Raw genomic sequence first — 15,234 nt, forward strand, 5'->3', positions numbered from 1 at the left:
TTTATTACAATGTCTTGTTAAGTTGAGATGTCTGAGCTGTCTATTTCAAACTTTTGCCAATCAGTCGTCATTTTGAGAACTTGGTATCTGGGTGGTTTAAAGCAGCAGTAGTCTACAGAATGGTGAATCACACAGAGTATTGCACTGTGTAAGTAGCCTAGGTGGTTTCAAACGGTGGTAGCCAAAGCTAAATCCTGTGACAGTCATGCTTCCCAACTTCCTGTGCTATTCTTTCTCTCCTATTTTCCCTTTCATCCCAGAATGAGAACACTCTAGTTCATTTACTCTAATATAGCTTGATCTGTTATGGAGGACCACATATGATATTTATTCTTCTGAACAGTGTGTAGCAAAGATAACTTTCAATGAGATGGTGTCACAAGTTAAGTGATTTTTGTAACGTCTTGACTTTTTCCACTCAAAAAGGAGGATAGTATTTTGTCTGTTGTTCTACTGCTAGATGTTTTAGATTGGGGATGAGGGATGGTTACTTCTCTGGGTAGGTTGTTGGTTTTTTTTGGATGCTTTTCCCTTAGAATGTCTCTGAGATGAATAATTCAGTTTCAGCAAGCATGAAAAATAATGGTTTGGTTTTCACAGGTGTTGCATTATTGCCGTTTGTTGATGAGCGACGCCTTAGAGCTGCCCTGGAAGAAGTCTATCCTGACCTCACTCCCGAAGAAAGTAAGAATTGTGATATGTTGTTGTGACTGTGGTGTATTCACTAGAACTTGTTCTTGCTACTGTTTCACGTACCTTTAAACCCTAAATGAGCAAGAATTGAATTATGTCAAGCTATATCCACTTCTCTGTGGATGGTGTTGGTAATTAGAATGCTCTGCGATGGGTTTATTTTTGTAACTTTCACTTGCTTTTATTTTAATGAAGTAGACTTGCATGAGATCTAACCTGAAAATTAGATGGCAGCTTAATCATATTAAAAGCTTCTACCAGTGTAGTCAAAGTAATTGTTAGATTAGTATGTTGGAATCAAAAGAATAAACTTGGTTTTCAAATTTAGTCATTTAGTGGGATGGCTGTGTCCAGTTACAGTATGCAAAGCTTGATGTTCTACTTATACAGACAAATTTGGGCTTCACTTTCTGCATTATGACGAAATGATAGCTGGTTCTTTTAGGTAAAGTGGTCTTTGGAGTTGTATATATTTTTTTTTCAGCCGATGTCTTTGTCTTTGTTCTGAATTCAAAATTCCTGCCACTGAGCACAATATTCTTATTGTTTTCCTGTCTACTACTAGTCTGTGTGACTGGAGGCCTCCTGTTTTAGGCACAGACATGATAAGAATTTTCAAAACTTTCTCATAAATCACAATGAAGCTTTCCTGTGGAGCAGAACTGGTAGAGGTCTCACCAGAATGGTGTACTGGTATGCTATATTCCTTACCTCCTTCTTTCCTCTGAACTCTTACCTCGCTCTCTTCATCTTTTTTAGACAGAAGAAATAGCCTTGGTGGTGATGTTCTCTTTGTTGGAAAACACCATCCACTTTGTGACTTTATTGTAGAACAGTACAAGTCCAAAAATACAGAGGTATGTTATGTTTGTTGTAAAGGGATTGTGGAAGTGGTGAGGGTGGAGTTCTCATAATGAGCTTCAGCTGAAAAATTATTTCTTCCATAGCCAGTGGATATACCGCCAGAGTTGTGTCATGGAATCCAGGGAAAGCTTACACTGAATGAAAATGCTGTTCTTCCAGATCAGTGAGTATAGCTTTCAGCATGGGATGTGTGATGCTAAAGGATACTTTGTTCAGTTACATCTGTATTTAAATTAAAAACAAAGAAACAAACAAAAAAACATCAACTAAAAACCTCTGCTCACAATGAGAAACCTAAAACTTCTGGCAGGGCAGTGCATTTAGTTGTAAGGCTAAAAGTGCTTTCTGCTAGGACTTTAAATAGATATGTGCTATAGTTAGCATATAATTTAAAAAAAAGTAAGAACTCTTATTCTACAAGCCTATTTTATCCCATTTATTATCACAGAAATAGTCTTTTAAAACAGCATCGGAAAATCTGTAAAGCACTTTGTGTGTTTATAATTGCAGGTATTTTTTTAATTTGTAATTTCATCTTTTGAAGCCTGTTGTTGTTGCTTCATTTATGTATTTATTACTGTTTGATGAACTTTAATAGGTAATCAGGGATCATATACTAAAAGCTATAGTGATCAGTGGCTTCCCTGTGTAACATCATGTTTGTTTTGGTCTCTGTGCTATTTTATGAATGCTAATTTAATAGACTGATATAACTTCCACTAGGGCATGCTGATTTCTTTTTTTTTTTTTTTTTTTAAAAAAAAAGCTTTTTATATGCTAATCTTAATTTCATTAAAGAAAAATACAGATGGAAATGTATTTTGCCATTTTCTATTTAGGGTACAGTGCTAAATTCAGGAAGGTACCTTACCAGCTACATGTACAAAATGCGCTTCCCCCCCCCCCCCCCTCCCCCTTCAACATAAGTTTGAGAAATCATCAGTGTGATCTTCACATTGTTGGAAATGCATTCATTTTTCTAACTTTCCTTAGAGGCATAAGCAGGTGTTCAGTAACTGATTTGCATTAAATGCACAAATACTCCGATTTTGTTGGATAGATAATGTATCATAGGTCACACTCACTAATATACATTTCTGTATTCTTGTCATGGCTTGTGAAGGGTATGAGCAAGTCAGAGCAGTTCTTGGAGGGAATAGTAATGCAGGAAAAAAGAAAATTCTTATGGCATTGTCTTCCCTGTATAAGGTATGAGAAATGGATATCTATTTTTACCTAGAGAGGTACTGTTTGCTAGGAATTCTGTGAAGATGAAGAAGCATTTATGTCAACACTTCAAAATATGTCTAGCTTTGCTAAAAAGGTTTGGATTAAATTCAATCAACGTGTGCTGTTTGTGACCCGTGTATAATATGGGTGTGTGACAGTTGTGCATAGTGGCATGAACTGGAGGCATCTAGCTCCTGACTGATGAGGTTAATTTTTTTTTAGCATATAGTTTGTCTGCTTGATGTGAAGATACAAGTTCTGAAGGAAAGGGTTAAAAAGCATCTGCATCTCAGCCTATTGAATCTCAGTTAGAAAGGAATCTCTTCAAGTAAAACGGCTGCTAAAAATATTTTTTCCTTCAAAGCCTTTTTTTCCCGGGGAAGTCAGTTTGTGTCCACAAGGTGTCTGTATGTCTGTCACTCTTGTCTTCTCCTGCCCTCGTAGAACCTGTTGGCTTGTTATAATCCAACCTCAATGATATGGAAAGGTTTCCAAGATGCAAGGTAGTTCTAACTTGTAAACAGATAGCTGGGCAGCAGGAGGTGTGTGAAACCACTATTAGATGTTAGAGAATGCAAATGCAGGATCAACTGCAAAAGTGATATCGTTAGGAAATAAGAGTTCAGTAACTGTTGCTTAAGAACTATTTGATTTATAGAAAAGATTATGTATTTTTGAAATCCTTTTACTTGTTGTAGGTTTAGGTTGACAGAGTAATTTGAGTGGTAGCAACAGAGAAAGAGGAGCCAATGATGCTAAATGATGATGATGTTAGATGTTTTAACAGAGCTTTTTCTCTTTATCAGGACCGTGGAGTCTCCTGTTCCAATGCTGCGTGATCTTACACAAATTCTGCAGTCAGGTAAGTAAATGCTGGATTTTAATACAATGTTGTACTAAACGCAGTAACAAAATTTAGTTTACTATGTTGTTTTGTATTTTTGAATTTGTTGCGGAATCAGTCTCTTAACTAAAATGATTTTTTTTTGTTTTAAATATTTCTTTCTTTCTGTGAAAATTGAATCTAAAACATTGTAACATAGTGGGCTTGAGTTACAGCAGTTAAGCAGAGTTTGTGCTGGCCTGTCCTGCAGGGGTATCCAAAATGGTTGTTTCTTGGTCCATCAAACCCGGTATTTTTCATCCCTTCAGAAGGACCTCATTGTGCCTGCTGTTGCTTTTTTAGTTGCTCTCTGTCATGACTTTGTATCGTTGGCAAGCAGAGAGCAACACCTACAGAACTCTGTATTCTCTATCACGCCTTTTAAATTAAAGAAAACCAAACTTTCTTAAGACCAGGTCTCTGAAACAGAATTGGGTATTGATTTTTTTCAATCAAGAGCCCTCCAGCTCTTGATTTGTGCTTCTTGATTTTTTGTCCATTTTCATTCCTAACAATTCCCAGAGGATGTCTGAGAATATAAGCTTTGTGTTTTAAAGAAGAGTAAGCTGTGAGGAGTTTTTTCCTTTTTCTCTCTGTGAACGGCTGGGTTTCCAGCCCCATAAGAGGTGAATGGCAAAGATCTCTATAGAAACTGTTTCCATTGCTAAGATTTCTTTTATTTGTTTATTTGAATGCCTTCTCTCTTCTGGAGACTTGTTCTCTTCAGCTCCATGTCTTAGAACTCTTGGTTAATGGAGAGGTTCTTCTGATCACTGAGACTTGTCCACCTGCACATTGGGGCTCTCATGACGAACCCACCTACTAATTTCAGCCCCTCAAGTGTTGGCTGTTCTCCATCATTCTGGTGCAGGAGGCTGGTGTGAGGCTGGTAGTACCTGCTGGTTCCTTTAAGTGTTGGTTCCTAATCTGTTAGGTTAAATAATTTGGATGTGGTAAAGGTGACTGCAGAGAAAGGAGTTCCAAGACAAAAGCTTCACCCCTAGCAATGCTTTTTTTTTTTTTTTTTTTTTTGCCTCCTCATTGTTTTAGATAGTATGAATAATGCTGACTTGGCCTGTGGTGTTTGGGAGAATAATAGGAAACTTAAGAATGAATAAAAAAACAATTTCCAATGATAAATCCTGTGGTCACCAAAGAATTGAGTTATTCTTGCACTTGACAACAAATTCCTGTATGTCATTGTTACTTAATTTGACACAGTTTAATAAGTATCTAAGGCTTGAGCCTATAACCTTTCATGTCTTAATGTCATATAGGATACTTGGGACACTGAAAATCACTTGTGATCTGTTTGCATGCTTTGTCTCCGAGGAGACATAACTTGTTTCTACTAGTACAACTATTTACACGCCATAAGAAATGTTAAGTTGTGGATTGTCAGGGTATTGTTGAAATGATGTTCTGAAATGGGAATTTAGTTACTTTGAGTTAAAGGTAGTTTTTAGCTTTCTATCTGCCACTGTCAGGAGGTTTGAATTGTTTTATGCTTTTCTCCATTCCTTTGTTGCAAAGAGTTTTCTTCCTGTCTTTTGAGATAGTATGGGTGGTTATTGCTTCTGCTCTTCAGTTCCTTTGGTTGAATTTTCCAAGGCACCATTATTCTCTTTCCTTGGAGTCTAATTCATTCTCTGTGCTGTAAAAAAAAAAAAAAAAAAAAAAAAAAAAATTATTTCTGCTGGAGGAATGAAACTATTCTGCTTAGTGGTTTGTTTTTTGTCTTTCAATGGTTCTTCAGACTGGTTCCTAGTAGCTGGTGGGGCCTTCTGAGGCATGGGTGCTCATACTGGAATTGCTAGCAGTGTGGATGAATGTACCTAAAGCAAACCCAAAGTGCTATAAAGTACATTTTACCAGCAGAAATTGAGCTTTCAGCCACTAGTTGCTCTACTAGTAGTCAGTGTAACACTAGACAGCTCAAAATGCAGGGTCTGTGAGATGTCACTGAAAATACGTGTACCTCTCTCTACTGGAGCTACATGCAACTGCAAAGCTGCCTTTTGGGATAAAAACTCCCTGTTACAGGAAATTCCACTTCCAAGTTTTGTACATTTTTGACTAGACTGCACAGCAAGCTCATACCCTTCCTGTCTCTGGACTGTTCTCTAAGCATGGGACTTAGTTCCAAAACAGTTTCAAACATGGGACTGTTGACTAAGCATTAAACTTTCTTTTGGATGGACTGTTGATACAGAGGAGGAAAAAGGTCACCCTGTGCAAGATAATGGAGATATCCAACTCCATTAGATGGATATAGTCAATATATCCATGTATAATAAATGCATTTTTACAGTTTAAGTCATGGGTTCTTGCATCTTAACCTTATCTATTGCGTACATCACTTGATAGATCAGTGATTACTTTTTCATCTTGCTTGTCTTGATTATCAAGTAAACCTAATCTTCAATTATTTTTGTGTAGCATCTCTTTCAAAGATCCACAGTTTGATGAAGACTTTGTTTTTAAGGCTACAGTGTTACCTGGTGCAAAGTAAGTATCAGTTGTCAGATTTCATATAATTCAATTTTATTTCATTAATCTGAGCATTTGCTGTAATAACTACTTACGGAACTATTTTTAATGTTCAGGAAACCTCCTCCAGTTCTGAAGCCAGGAGACTGGGAAAAAAATAACAATGATGGCAGGCCTTGGAGACCGCAGCTTGGTTTTAATCGAGATAGAAAGCCAGTCCACTTGGACCAGTCAGCGTTTAGAACTTTAGGGTAAGACTCACAGCAGGGCTACTGACTATACCCCTTTATTGCCCCTCTTAAAAACAAACCACACCCACCAAAAAAACAGCAAGGGAGTGGAAACAATCAGAGATTAGATGCTGGTGCTCCATGTTGGAAACTTTGGTATATGATATTTATATTCAGTGTTAATTATCATACATGATCATAATTTTGCAGTGGTACCGTGCATTCTTCTTAATTTTGGGGTGTTTTTTTCTTAATATTTCTAACTAGATTTCCTGTTGTTTTTTTAACTTGTTTGGTGATACTTGCCTGAAGTACAGAAGATATGATGAGGTTATTTCACACAAGCGTTAGTTAATATTATTACGAAGACAGGAATGTCTTTCATGCTTTTAAAAATTAGTGTTTTTTTTTTTTTTTTTTTTTTTACAAACCTTTGTTTGAAGCACATGTTGCATGATGCAATGTATTTGATCATCATGTTTCAAGGCATTTTCACAGTTGTTGTTAGTTCTCCAAAAGTCCAAATAACTTTCATCCTTTGCTCCAAAGCATTCTCACATACTATGAGAACAGTTCTGGAGCATCTGAGAGCATGAGCTGAGATTATGTATTACAAATAAAATGAAATGTTCTTCCCTTACTGGGAACTATAAGGAGCTGTATGTCTGTCAGAGCCAGAAAAGGGAATGTTTTAAAGGAGGCTATGCCTGTGAACAATCTTCAGTTCTTCCATGTTACAGTTACAAGGAAAAAAAAATGTAGTTACGTTATTGATCATATATGATGTCTTATTAAATTGTTTTCTAAGTGGAGACACTACAAGCGTTAATTAAAATCTCATTAAGTCTTAATGAGAGTGTAGTTCTGCACAGGATAAAAACAGCAAAGGCCTGGCAAACGTTGACTCCATCATTTATAGATCCCGTAATTTCTGTCAGCTCTCACTTCACAGGCAATGTGACTAGTTCGTTTTTACTGAATACTTACATAATTTGTAGACAACGTTTTTAGTGGTGTTTTTTTTTTTTTTTTTTTTTTTCCTGCTTATTGTGGCTTGCTATGAGAGTTTTTACTGGGACCAGTTCACAAAACATGTGCTTTGTTTGTGGTGTGTCTGGGACCCTTATCTGTAAGTGAGTCATCACATCGTGTTTGTGTACGTCTCCACTGACGCATTGGAGAGAGCTGGGTATTTAATGGACTGGGTAGCAGCTGTGCTGTAAGATGGCATTGATAAAAACATCCTATTCTTTTTCCTTTCCGTTTCTTACGCATAATAGCCATACAATGCCAAGGGAAAGAGGGATGCCAGGAATGTATGCCAATGCTGTACCTCTTGGAGCTTATGGGAGCCCATACAGCAGACCGCTTCTGAGTGGGCAGCAGCAGATTCCTAAATTGTTGTCAAGTAAGTGGGTTCTGCTTTATATATTTCTGAGTTTGAAAAATATTGCAGTTTGATTTTGGTCTGTTGCACTGTTACAAATAAGTGGATTCAGGAATTCATCTTCGTCCTGCAGGAGATGCATTTTGACTGCTTTGATGTTCTTCTGTCAATGGACATTCAGGCAATACTTTTTTATACACTTTTTTAAAAATTTCAAATGGTTATACTCAGATATCCTAAGTGATTTGGTGTCCTTGCATGGTGAGGTCCTGAATTTTGAACACTTTTCACATCAGTGGATTGGAAATGTCTTATATTGCTTCATTTGATGTTTGTTATGGAGATTGATCCTGCCAAAAAGCAAATACCATTTCCTCCCTCACCCCTGGCCACATAAGCAAATAACTTATGCTTTTAGGAGAGGAAAACCTCTTCTTTCCCATGAGAAAACAATGCTTAGTTCACTATAAATCACTATAACAGTGATTTTAAAATTTTTATCATTTTTCCTTAAAGTTGCTGCAATAAAACAGCAAAGTATATGTTGTTCACTAGGAAAAGTGTGCCATTATCAATGCCAGTTCAACTTTGTTTGTTTCGTTTTGACTAGCCTTGCTATTCAGAGCCTGACCAGATAGTTTCGCCTGTAACAATGTTAACGCCGTGCTAGAAAATAATGAAATACACCAGAAAAAATGTTCTTGAAAGCCCTTTTTCCTCCCTTTATCTGTTAGTTGGCATCAGTTTGAGGGTGGGGGAAAGGTGTTTGAGTTAATTCACAAAATTATTTTGTTTAGACTTAGTTAAATGTCAAGTCACAATTTGAAATGAATGCAACTCTTTTTCTAATGTCTGTCTTGCATGAGTTGGTTTTATTTTTGAAGAGTCCAGAAGTACATACAAAGTTCTAAGCACTTTTGTCTGTTTGGAAACTGGGAAGCAGAGTGATTAACCTTGTGTTGCTCTTCTCCATTACTTTTCTTTTTTGGAATGGCTGTAGTGAAATGTACTAAATTTGTTCTGACTCTAAAACGTGAGTATGTGCCTGTAAGCAAGATCCCACTTAAAATACTGTGCCCAATATTCAAGTACAATAGGAAAAATTGCATTTAGTGTAATAGGGATTTTCAGTGTCCATTATTCTGAGCATATTAAGTATGTAGCTGAATCTCAACATCACCAGCATTGGTGAGCTTAGAATTTTAATGCTTTGTGTCTGAAGAGAGGATGCTGGCCACAGAAAATAATCAGTGCACAATACATGGTGGCTGCTCAGAAAAGACTGTAGGACTCTGAGAGAAGAACTGTGGTATCTATCTGAGAGTTGCTCCTGCTGTGCCTGAACTGCCCAGTCCCTTTTGAAGGTTTGTGCCTCTGTCTTTTTCCATCTGCTACTTTTGTTTTGGGCAATTAGCTTCAGTTACCCAGGAAGGAGGGCTGTTAACGAGTCCTGTCTCTGTGTGTGATCAGGAGCTGCACTTCTGTAATGGTGGGAATGAAACGGGATGAAACTTCACTAAACTGCCTAAAAAGGTGCTTTAAAGTTGGAAGTTCTCGTTTTTAGCTGAATTTGTGCAGTGTTGAATTATGTAAATATTTGAAGCTTCAGCAGCTGAGATAGGCGAGTTTGAACTACAACGTTTTGTCATGTATAGGAGACCAGATCACTGCTTAAAGAAGCTGTCTGACTTTTTATAGTTGACTTGTATTTCTTGACTGCATATAAAACAGCAAATAATTAATATCAGTGGCCACTCTGAATTAAACTTATTGTCTGGGTCCAAAGTAGATGAAGTGTACTTAAGCTGGGCATGCAGAAGCTTTCCTGTGTGAGGAATCAGGTTGGTTCAAGTGGACAGACAGATTGAATATGAGAGTCTGGAGCTATTAACTTTGATTAAAGGAAAACAAGTGTTTGGTTTTTTTTGAGCAAACAGAATACAATTTTAAAAGAAGACTGTGGGGAATGGGAAGGCAGAATTACCAGGCAGGCATCATATTTTTGTACTCCTCTCTAAGGAGAGTCTGTGTGGTTTTGTGGGGAGATAAAGTATTCGTGAGCCCACAAGTACCTGTACTATTGTTCATGTCTTCTGAAACTCGAACCTTCATGCTTTCAGGGAAATAGTTATTTCAAAGCAGTTTTATGAGCTTTGCATACATGGAGCTTATTTTGCCAATTAGGTACTTATAAAGCTCTCATCCTCATGGTATATGAGCACCTTGTGTTGTATAGGAAACACTCCAAATGCAAATATGCCCCAGTGCCACCATTCTTTCAAATTGAGGAGGCTTGAATCCGCTGATCAATATGAAATCCCAGTCCATCTGTTGGCCTCAGAAATTGTCTGGAGGCTTTCCTTCACACATCTCTTTCTCCCCTCATCTCCTGCCCCTTCCTCATCCTCAGATTGTCTCAGGCATCCCCAGTTACTGTTCCTCAGGTGTGCCTGGCAGATCTAAGAGGAAGGCTTTTTTTTGTCCCCGTCCCCATTGTGCCTCTTCCTTAGCATTTCTTTTTCCATTAGGCAGAGGTTGTTTTCTTTCCTGGACATGCAGTAAAAAAAGGTGTCAGGTTAGCCCTCCCTGTTCGGTGCTGCCCATGGTCATTGTACAAAGGCTCTTGCACAAAGCAGGGTTGGCGGGCGGTTGCGCTCTGGGCTCCTCATTCCAGAGTTGAGAAGCTGGTTCCTGGCACGCTGTTTTTGCTGTGAAATCTCAAAACTGAGGAAAGGAGTGTAACGCACTGAAAATGTGTCTTATCAGTTACTTTTGCTGTTTTTTTTTTCCCCTTTATAAATGTTAACAAGTTGTCCTAGGAGATTAGTCTTAAACCCTAATTAACTTCTGATTTAAATTGACTGCAATGTGAAAACTTGACAATTAACGAACTACGGTGGTTCTTGACTTAGTATTTGGAGAGTATCTTTCTTTCACCGTCTTGTCGTTTCACTGAGGTGCAAGGACAGCCACTGTCTCAGTCAGTGGGACAAGGCCGGGTTGGACAGCAGGGGCGGTGTGCCAGCTCACCCAGGAGGCCAGCAGGGCGTCCTGCAACCTGGAGGGTGGGCCAGGCCTGGCCGTGCCAAGTGGCCATGGGCATCTGAACGCTCCTTCTACTGAGTAAAGAATGAGACCTGCTCACACCATTTAAAGGCACTTGTTAAAATACCTTCAAGTGTCGTAGCCCAGAATTTCTGCTGAGATCAGTCTTTCCAATGTTTGCACTGAAGGATGCTTTTGAAAACGGAACCATGAAAACATCCCTACGTGGTAATGTGTCATGGGTTTAGTGTCAAGCAGATTTGTTGAGATGGGAGCACATCAGCATCCCTCTGAAGCTTGCTTCAGTAGGTGGCATCTTTTTGAACAGGAATAGTCTGCGTGGACAGCATGCTTGCTTTGATGGAAATTTGTTGTCAGAATTAAGCATGTAGGCCTTATCTCTCCTTGGCACCAGTTTCAACCAGTTTTCTGTCTAGGAGTACCAGGAGGTATTCCTAGATCTGAGAGTACATCTATCTTCTTGCCTTTGCAGCCATGCCTTTCAGTTCAGGCACAAATGCCTCTGTCAACGTGCACATCTTCAAACTAGAAAAATGAATTATGAGGAATTGGGAAGGAATAAGCAGAATGTTCTTAATGGGGGAAATCTCTTGTGTCAAAGGTGTTCATCGGCTAGATCACTGCAAGAGTGTAGAAAGTAGAATGTGTGAAAGAACATCTGTATGCTATGGAACAATTGGGCTGGGAAGCTTCCTGAAAATGCACGTTTATATATTCCTGAAAAACTAGACCTCACGTGGTTAAAATGCCCACATTTTGTGAGACTGATGCAAAACAACTTTTCATTTTATATATAACACTTTTATATGTATGATGAAGAAAAAATAGAATCTAGAAGGGCAATGCGGTCAACCAAATGCCATCTCTCCTTCAAGAGCGGTCTGTGGGTGTTCCTGACTGTTGTTCTCTGATTTGACTTTGATGTGCCGATTTTCAGTTGATGAATAATTGCCTGTGCTGATAACTTAGGGAGTCAAGTGTAGTATGGTAGTACTCTATGAATGGCATATTTGGTTTCTGCAATACATGGTATCTGATTTATGACTTTCATTTCAGTCAGTAAACTTGTCAATTAGCTGTGTTTGAAATGTGATTTTGATTAGTGCAATCAGTAAACACAAAATCTCATCTTTGATTGCCACACTGATTAGATAAATTGTTACTTGAGGAGCTGCTGCAGAAGGCGGTTTATTTGGCCTTATAGCTCTAGGAAATGCCTAAGTTTTGAAGACTAAATAAAATATTAATTGTCATTTCTCTTCCGATTTTGTACCTTTTTGAAGTGCAGTTTACTGTTCCAAGCTTTTTCCCCTTCAAAGATTGTTCTGTCAGAGTCATACAAATGAACAGTAATAAGGTGGCTTTCAGTGTTTTTATAATGATTTCATTAAACTCTGTCTTAAACTGTTCTTAAGCTGCAAAAACATGTGGTTATAGGAGGGTAGTCAGGCCTTTTCTTCTCCAGGTGGAAAGAAAGTGATTAAATGTAAATCACTTCAGTGACTTCACTTTAGTGAAAGTAAATTTTTAACTAGCCCTTATTCAAGGATCCGTATGAATGGGAAACACCATACAGGGCAAGACCAGTATCTTCTCACTGGTTTCCTCACTAGAGCACTATTTGACCCTGGCTCTGCAATGGAAAATGTGTTAATAAATTTCAATTACATGTGAAGCTCTGACCAGGGAGGGTCAGGAAGGGAGAGATTGTATTAGTCTGTGTAGTTGTCAGGGGGCTTTGCCTAGCTCTGTCTGCATGGAAGGAAAGAAAAGTGGGGGAAACCTCACCTTCATGAAATATGGTTTTTTGTTTCTCCTGGTAGCTTTTCTCCCAGCAAGCAACAAGAGAACTGAGTCCCCTTCTCCCATTTTTTTGTCAACTGATACTTTGCATTGCAATGTGACACAGGTATCTGTGCAAAAAGCTATAGCTTAAAAACTATGGTGTATCAAGGTATGGAGGAGAAAAATATCAGACCTGTAGGTCTCCTGGGCCAGGCTCTGGCAGAGACAGAACTTTAGAGTCATCCTGCTGGCTGCAAGTGAAGAGCTGGTAGTTAGAAGCTACAGAGCACACAATCACAGAACTGTAGGTGTTGGAAGGGACCTCCAGAGATCATCAGGTCCAACCCCCCTGCCAAAGCAGGTTCCCTACAGCAGGCTGCCCAGGTGGGCATCCAGATGGGCCTTGAATATCTCCAGAGAAGAAGACTCCACAGCCTCCCTGGACAGCCTGTCCCAGTGCTCTGTCACCCTCACCGTGAAGAAGTTCTTTCTCATGTTGGTACGGAACTGCCCGTGCTCCATTTTGTGGCCATTGCCCCTTGTCCTGTCCCCACAAACCACTGAAAAGAGGTTGGCCAAATCCCTCTCCCACACTTAAGGTTTTTGTAAACATTGATAAGATCCCCTCTCATTCTTCTCAAGGTTGAACAGACCCAGGTCCCTCAGTCTTTCCTCATAGGGAAGAAAGAGATGGAAGATTTTTGTATCTGAAAATGCTTTTAGCAGAGCTCAGTTCTGCTGTGTTGCATATTTTTTGTGTGGTGCTGGTATCTGCAAAACTGTGAAATTATTGGAAATGAAAAGTCTTGCTGGATTTTTGGATTGAAGGGAGTGATGCTCATGGGCTCTGCCAAATTTACAATTCTATGTAACAATTTTGGAAAGTATTGATATTATCTTCACTGTATACTTTCTGTTTAAGTTTCAGGTTAAGGCTGTGTCTTCGTATCAGTCAGTGTGTGCGTGTATATTATACATGCGTATAATAGATTTAAAAGAAGATGCATGCCACTCAGCTGTGGACTGTTCCGTGGCCTAGGCCACGGAGATTAGCTCCGGCTGGAGGCAGCCAGGGCAGGAGCAGTGGTACTGCAAGGATCAGAATTTATTTCCACTGACAAGACTGTTGTTTCAATAAGGCAGGCAGGCCTTATTGAAGATCTATATGCTGGGCTCTCAAGTGCTGCCATGAAAGGTTTCTGTCCAGGTTAGACCATTAAAGCATGCAGACAATCCAGCCAGAGTTAGGAGAGAGGCTCGGATTTTCCTCTATCCATTTTTCTCCCCGTTTCTTTCAAATTATTGCAAAGCTTTAGTGTACTTGAATATTGGCAGTTTAACAGGGTGTTACTGTCCCACCGTAGTGTGTCCATCAGACAACTTTTGGAACCAGCTGTTAAAATCAGGTCACACTTAACCACCATTGAAGATAATCAAAGGTGCCACTGAAACTGAAGCTTTTGATTGATGCACAATTTAAGTGTTGTGAACTGACCAGGGAGCTATTGATTAGCTGTGTCTTTTATCCTGTTTGCTGACCAGTTTATTTAGAGGAACAACCACCATTTAATTGCACGTCCTGTTAAAGCAATGTTGTTACTGCTACGCCTTTGTAAAGAGTTAGTTTGGGTAGAAGAAACAATTGAGAAGTGGGTGGTCCTTTTCATTGCAGTTTCTTATAACTACAGTGCTGTCTTTGGCCAAGTTTTTTTACCCAAAAGGAATTAACTCGGTCTAATTATATTATCTGAGAGATCACTAATAGATTATATATTATTACCAAGTTAACTTATAATTGCATCTTTAATCTCTCATTTGTATACATCTCTAATATCTTGAAATTTTAAATATAAATCAAAAATTATGTATATTTAAACACGAGTAAAGTGAAACTGCTCACGTTATTACATCCTCTGGTTGTTCTTTTGGCTTATAGAATAATTTAACCTAATCAGAGGAACCTTGCACATGCTGTGAGCATTAAATATTTGTTGCTTACAAGCATGGAGAGTCCTCATGATGATACAGCAGTGGTGGTTGTTTATATACATATCTATTTCTTTTCAATATAGTGTAGTGATGAATATACTTCTGTGAAATGTAAATATTAAATTAAATCTTCAGTTCTTACAGTAACAGACATGGTTTTTTGCATTTTGAAACATCCCAGACAGCACAGTTACCTGTGGAGTGTCCAAGCATTAATCAATGATAGTTCTGGCGATTAAAATCGTCTTCTTTTATAACTTGAAGCTTTTTGAACATATTAGAAAGGTCGCCTTTTATTAATATTGAGCTTGTCACCAGCCACCATAAAGGGGCTCTGTCAAATCAGCAGTAGTAACCAACAAAGATTTAGTGAAATGTGTTCTGTAGTGTATCCAGTCTGCACTTTTCTGTTCTGTTTGCCTTCTTAAAAGAAGTGCTATGGCATGTTTAAAAGTGATGGAGTGTGGAAAATGGAGCGCAGTTCTTTTAAATATACTTATTCTGTTTTAACTTTTGTTTTACCCTGTAGATCTTAGACCCCAAGATACTTGGCGAGGCCCTACACCTTTGTTTCAACAGACACCACAAAGGTAAGGCAGGTGGGACTGGTGTTTGGT

At 38.6% G+C, this 15,234-nt stretch overlaps 1 protein-coding gene across 1 annotated transcript in view; it reads left to right on the plus strand.

The window, feature by feature from the left end:
- The window catches only part of XRN2 (5'-3' exoribonuclease 2), a 50,047-nt gene that overhangs the window by 25,010 nt on the left and 9,803 nt on the right, over positions 1-15,234 (plus strand). Inside the window, 8 exon segments of the mRNA XM_032183646.1 lie at positions 601-684; positions 1,453-1,550; positions 1,641-1,720; positions 3,594-3,644; positions 6,110-6,178; positions 6,277-6,411; positions 7,671-7,798; positions 15,147-15,207. Coding sequence (XP_032039537.1) covers positions 601-684; positions 1,453-1,550; positions 1,641-1,720; positions 3,594-3,644; positions 6,110-6,178; positions 6,277-6,411; positions 7,671-7,798; positions 15,147-15,207 — 706 coding nt within the window.

This window comes from Aythya fuligula, chromosome 3, assembly GCF_009819795.1.
Source record: "Aythya fuligula isolate bAytFul2 chromosome 3, bAytFul2.pri, whole genome shotgun sequence".
NCBI lineage: Eukaryota > Metazoa > Chordata > Aves > Anseriformes > Anatidae > Aythya > Aythya fuligula.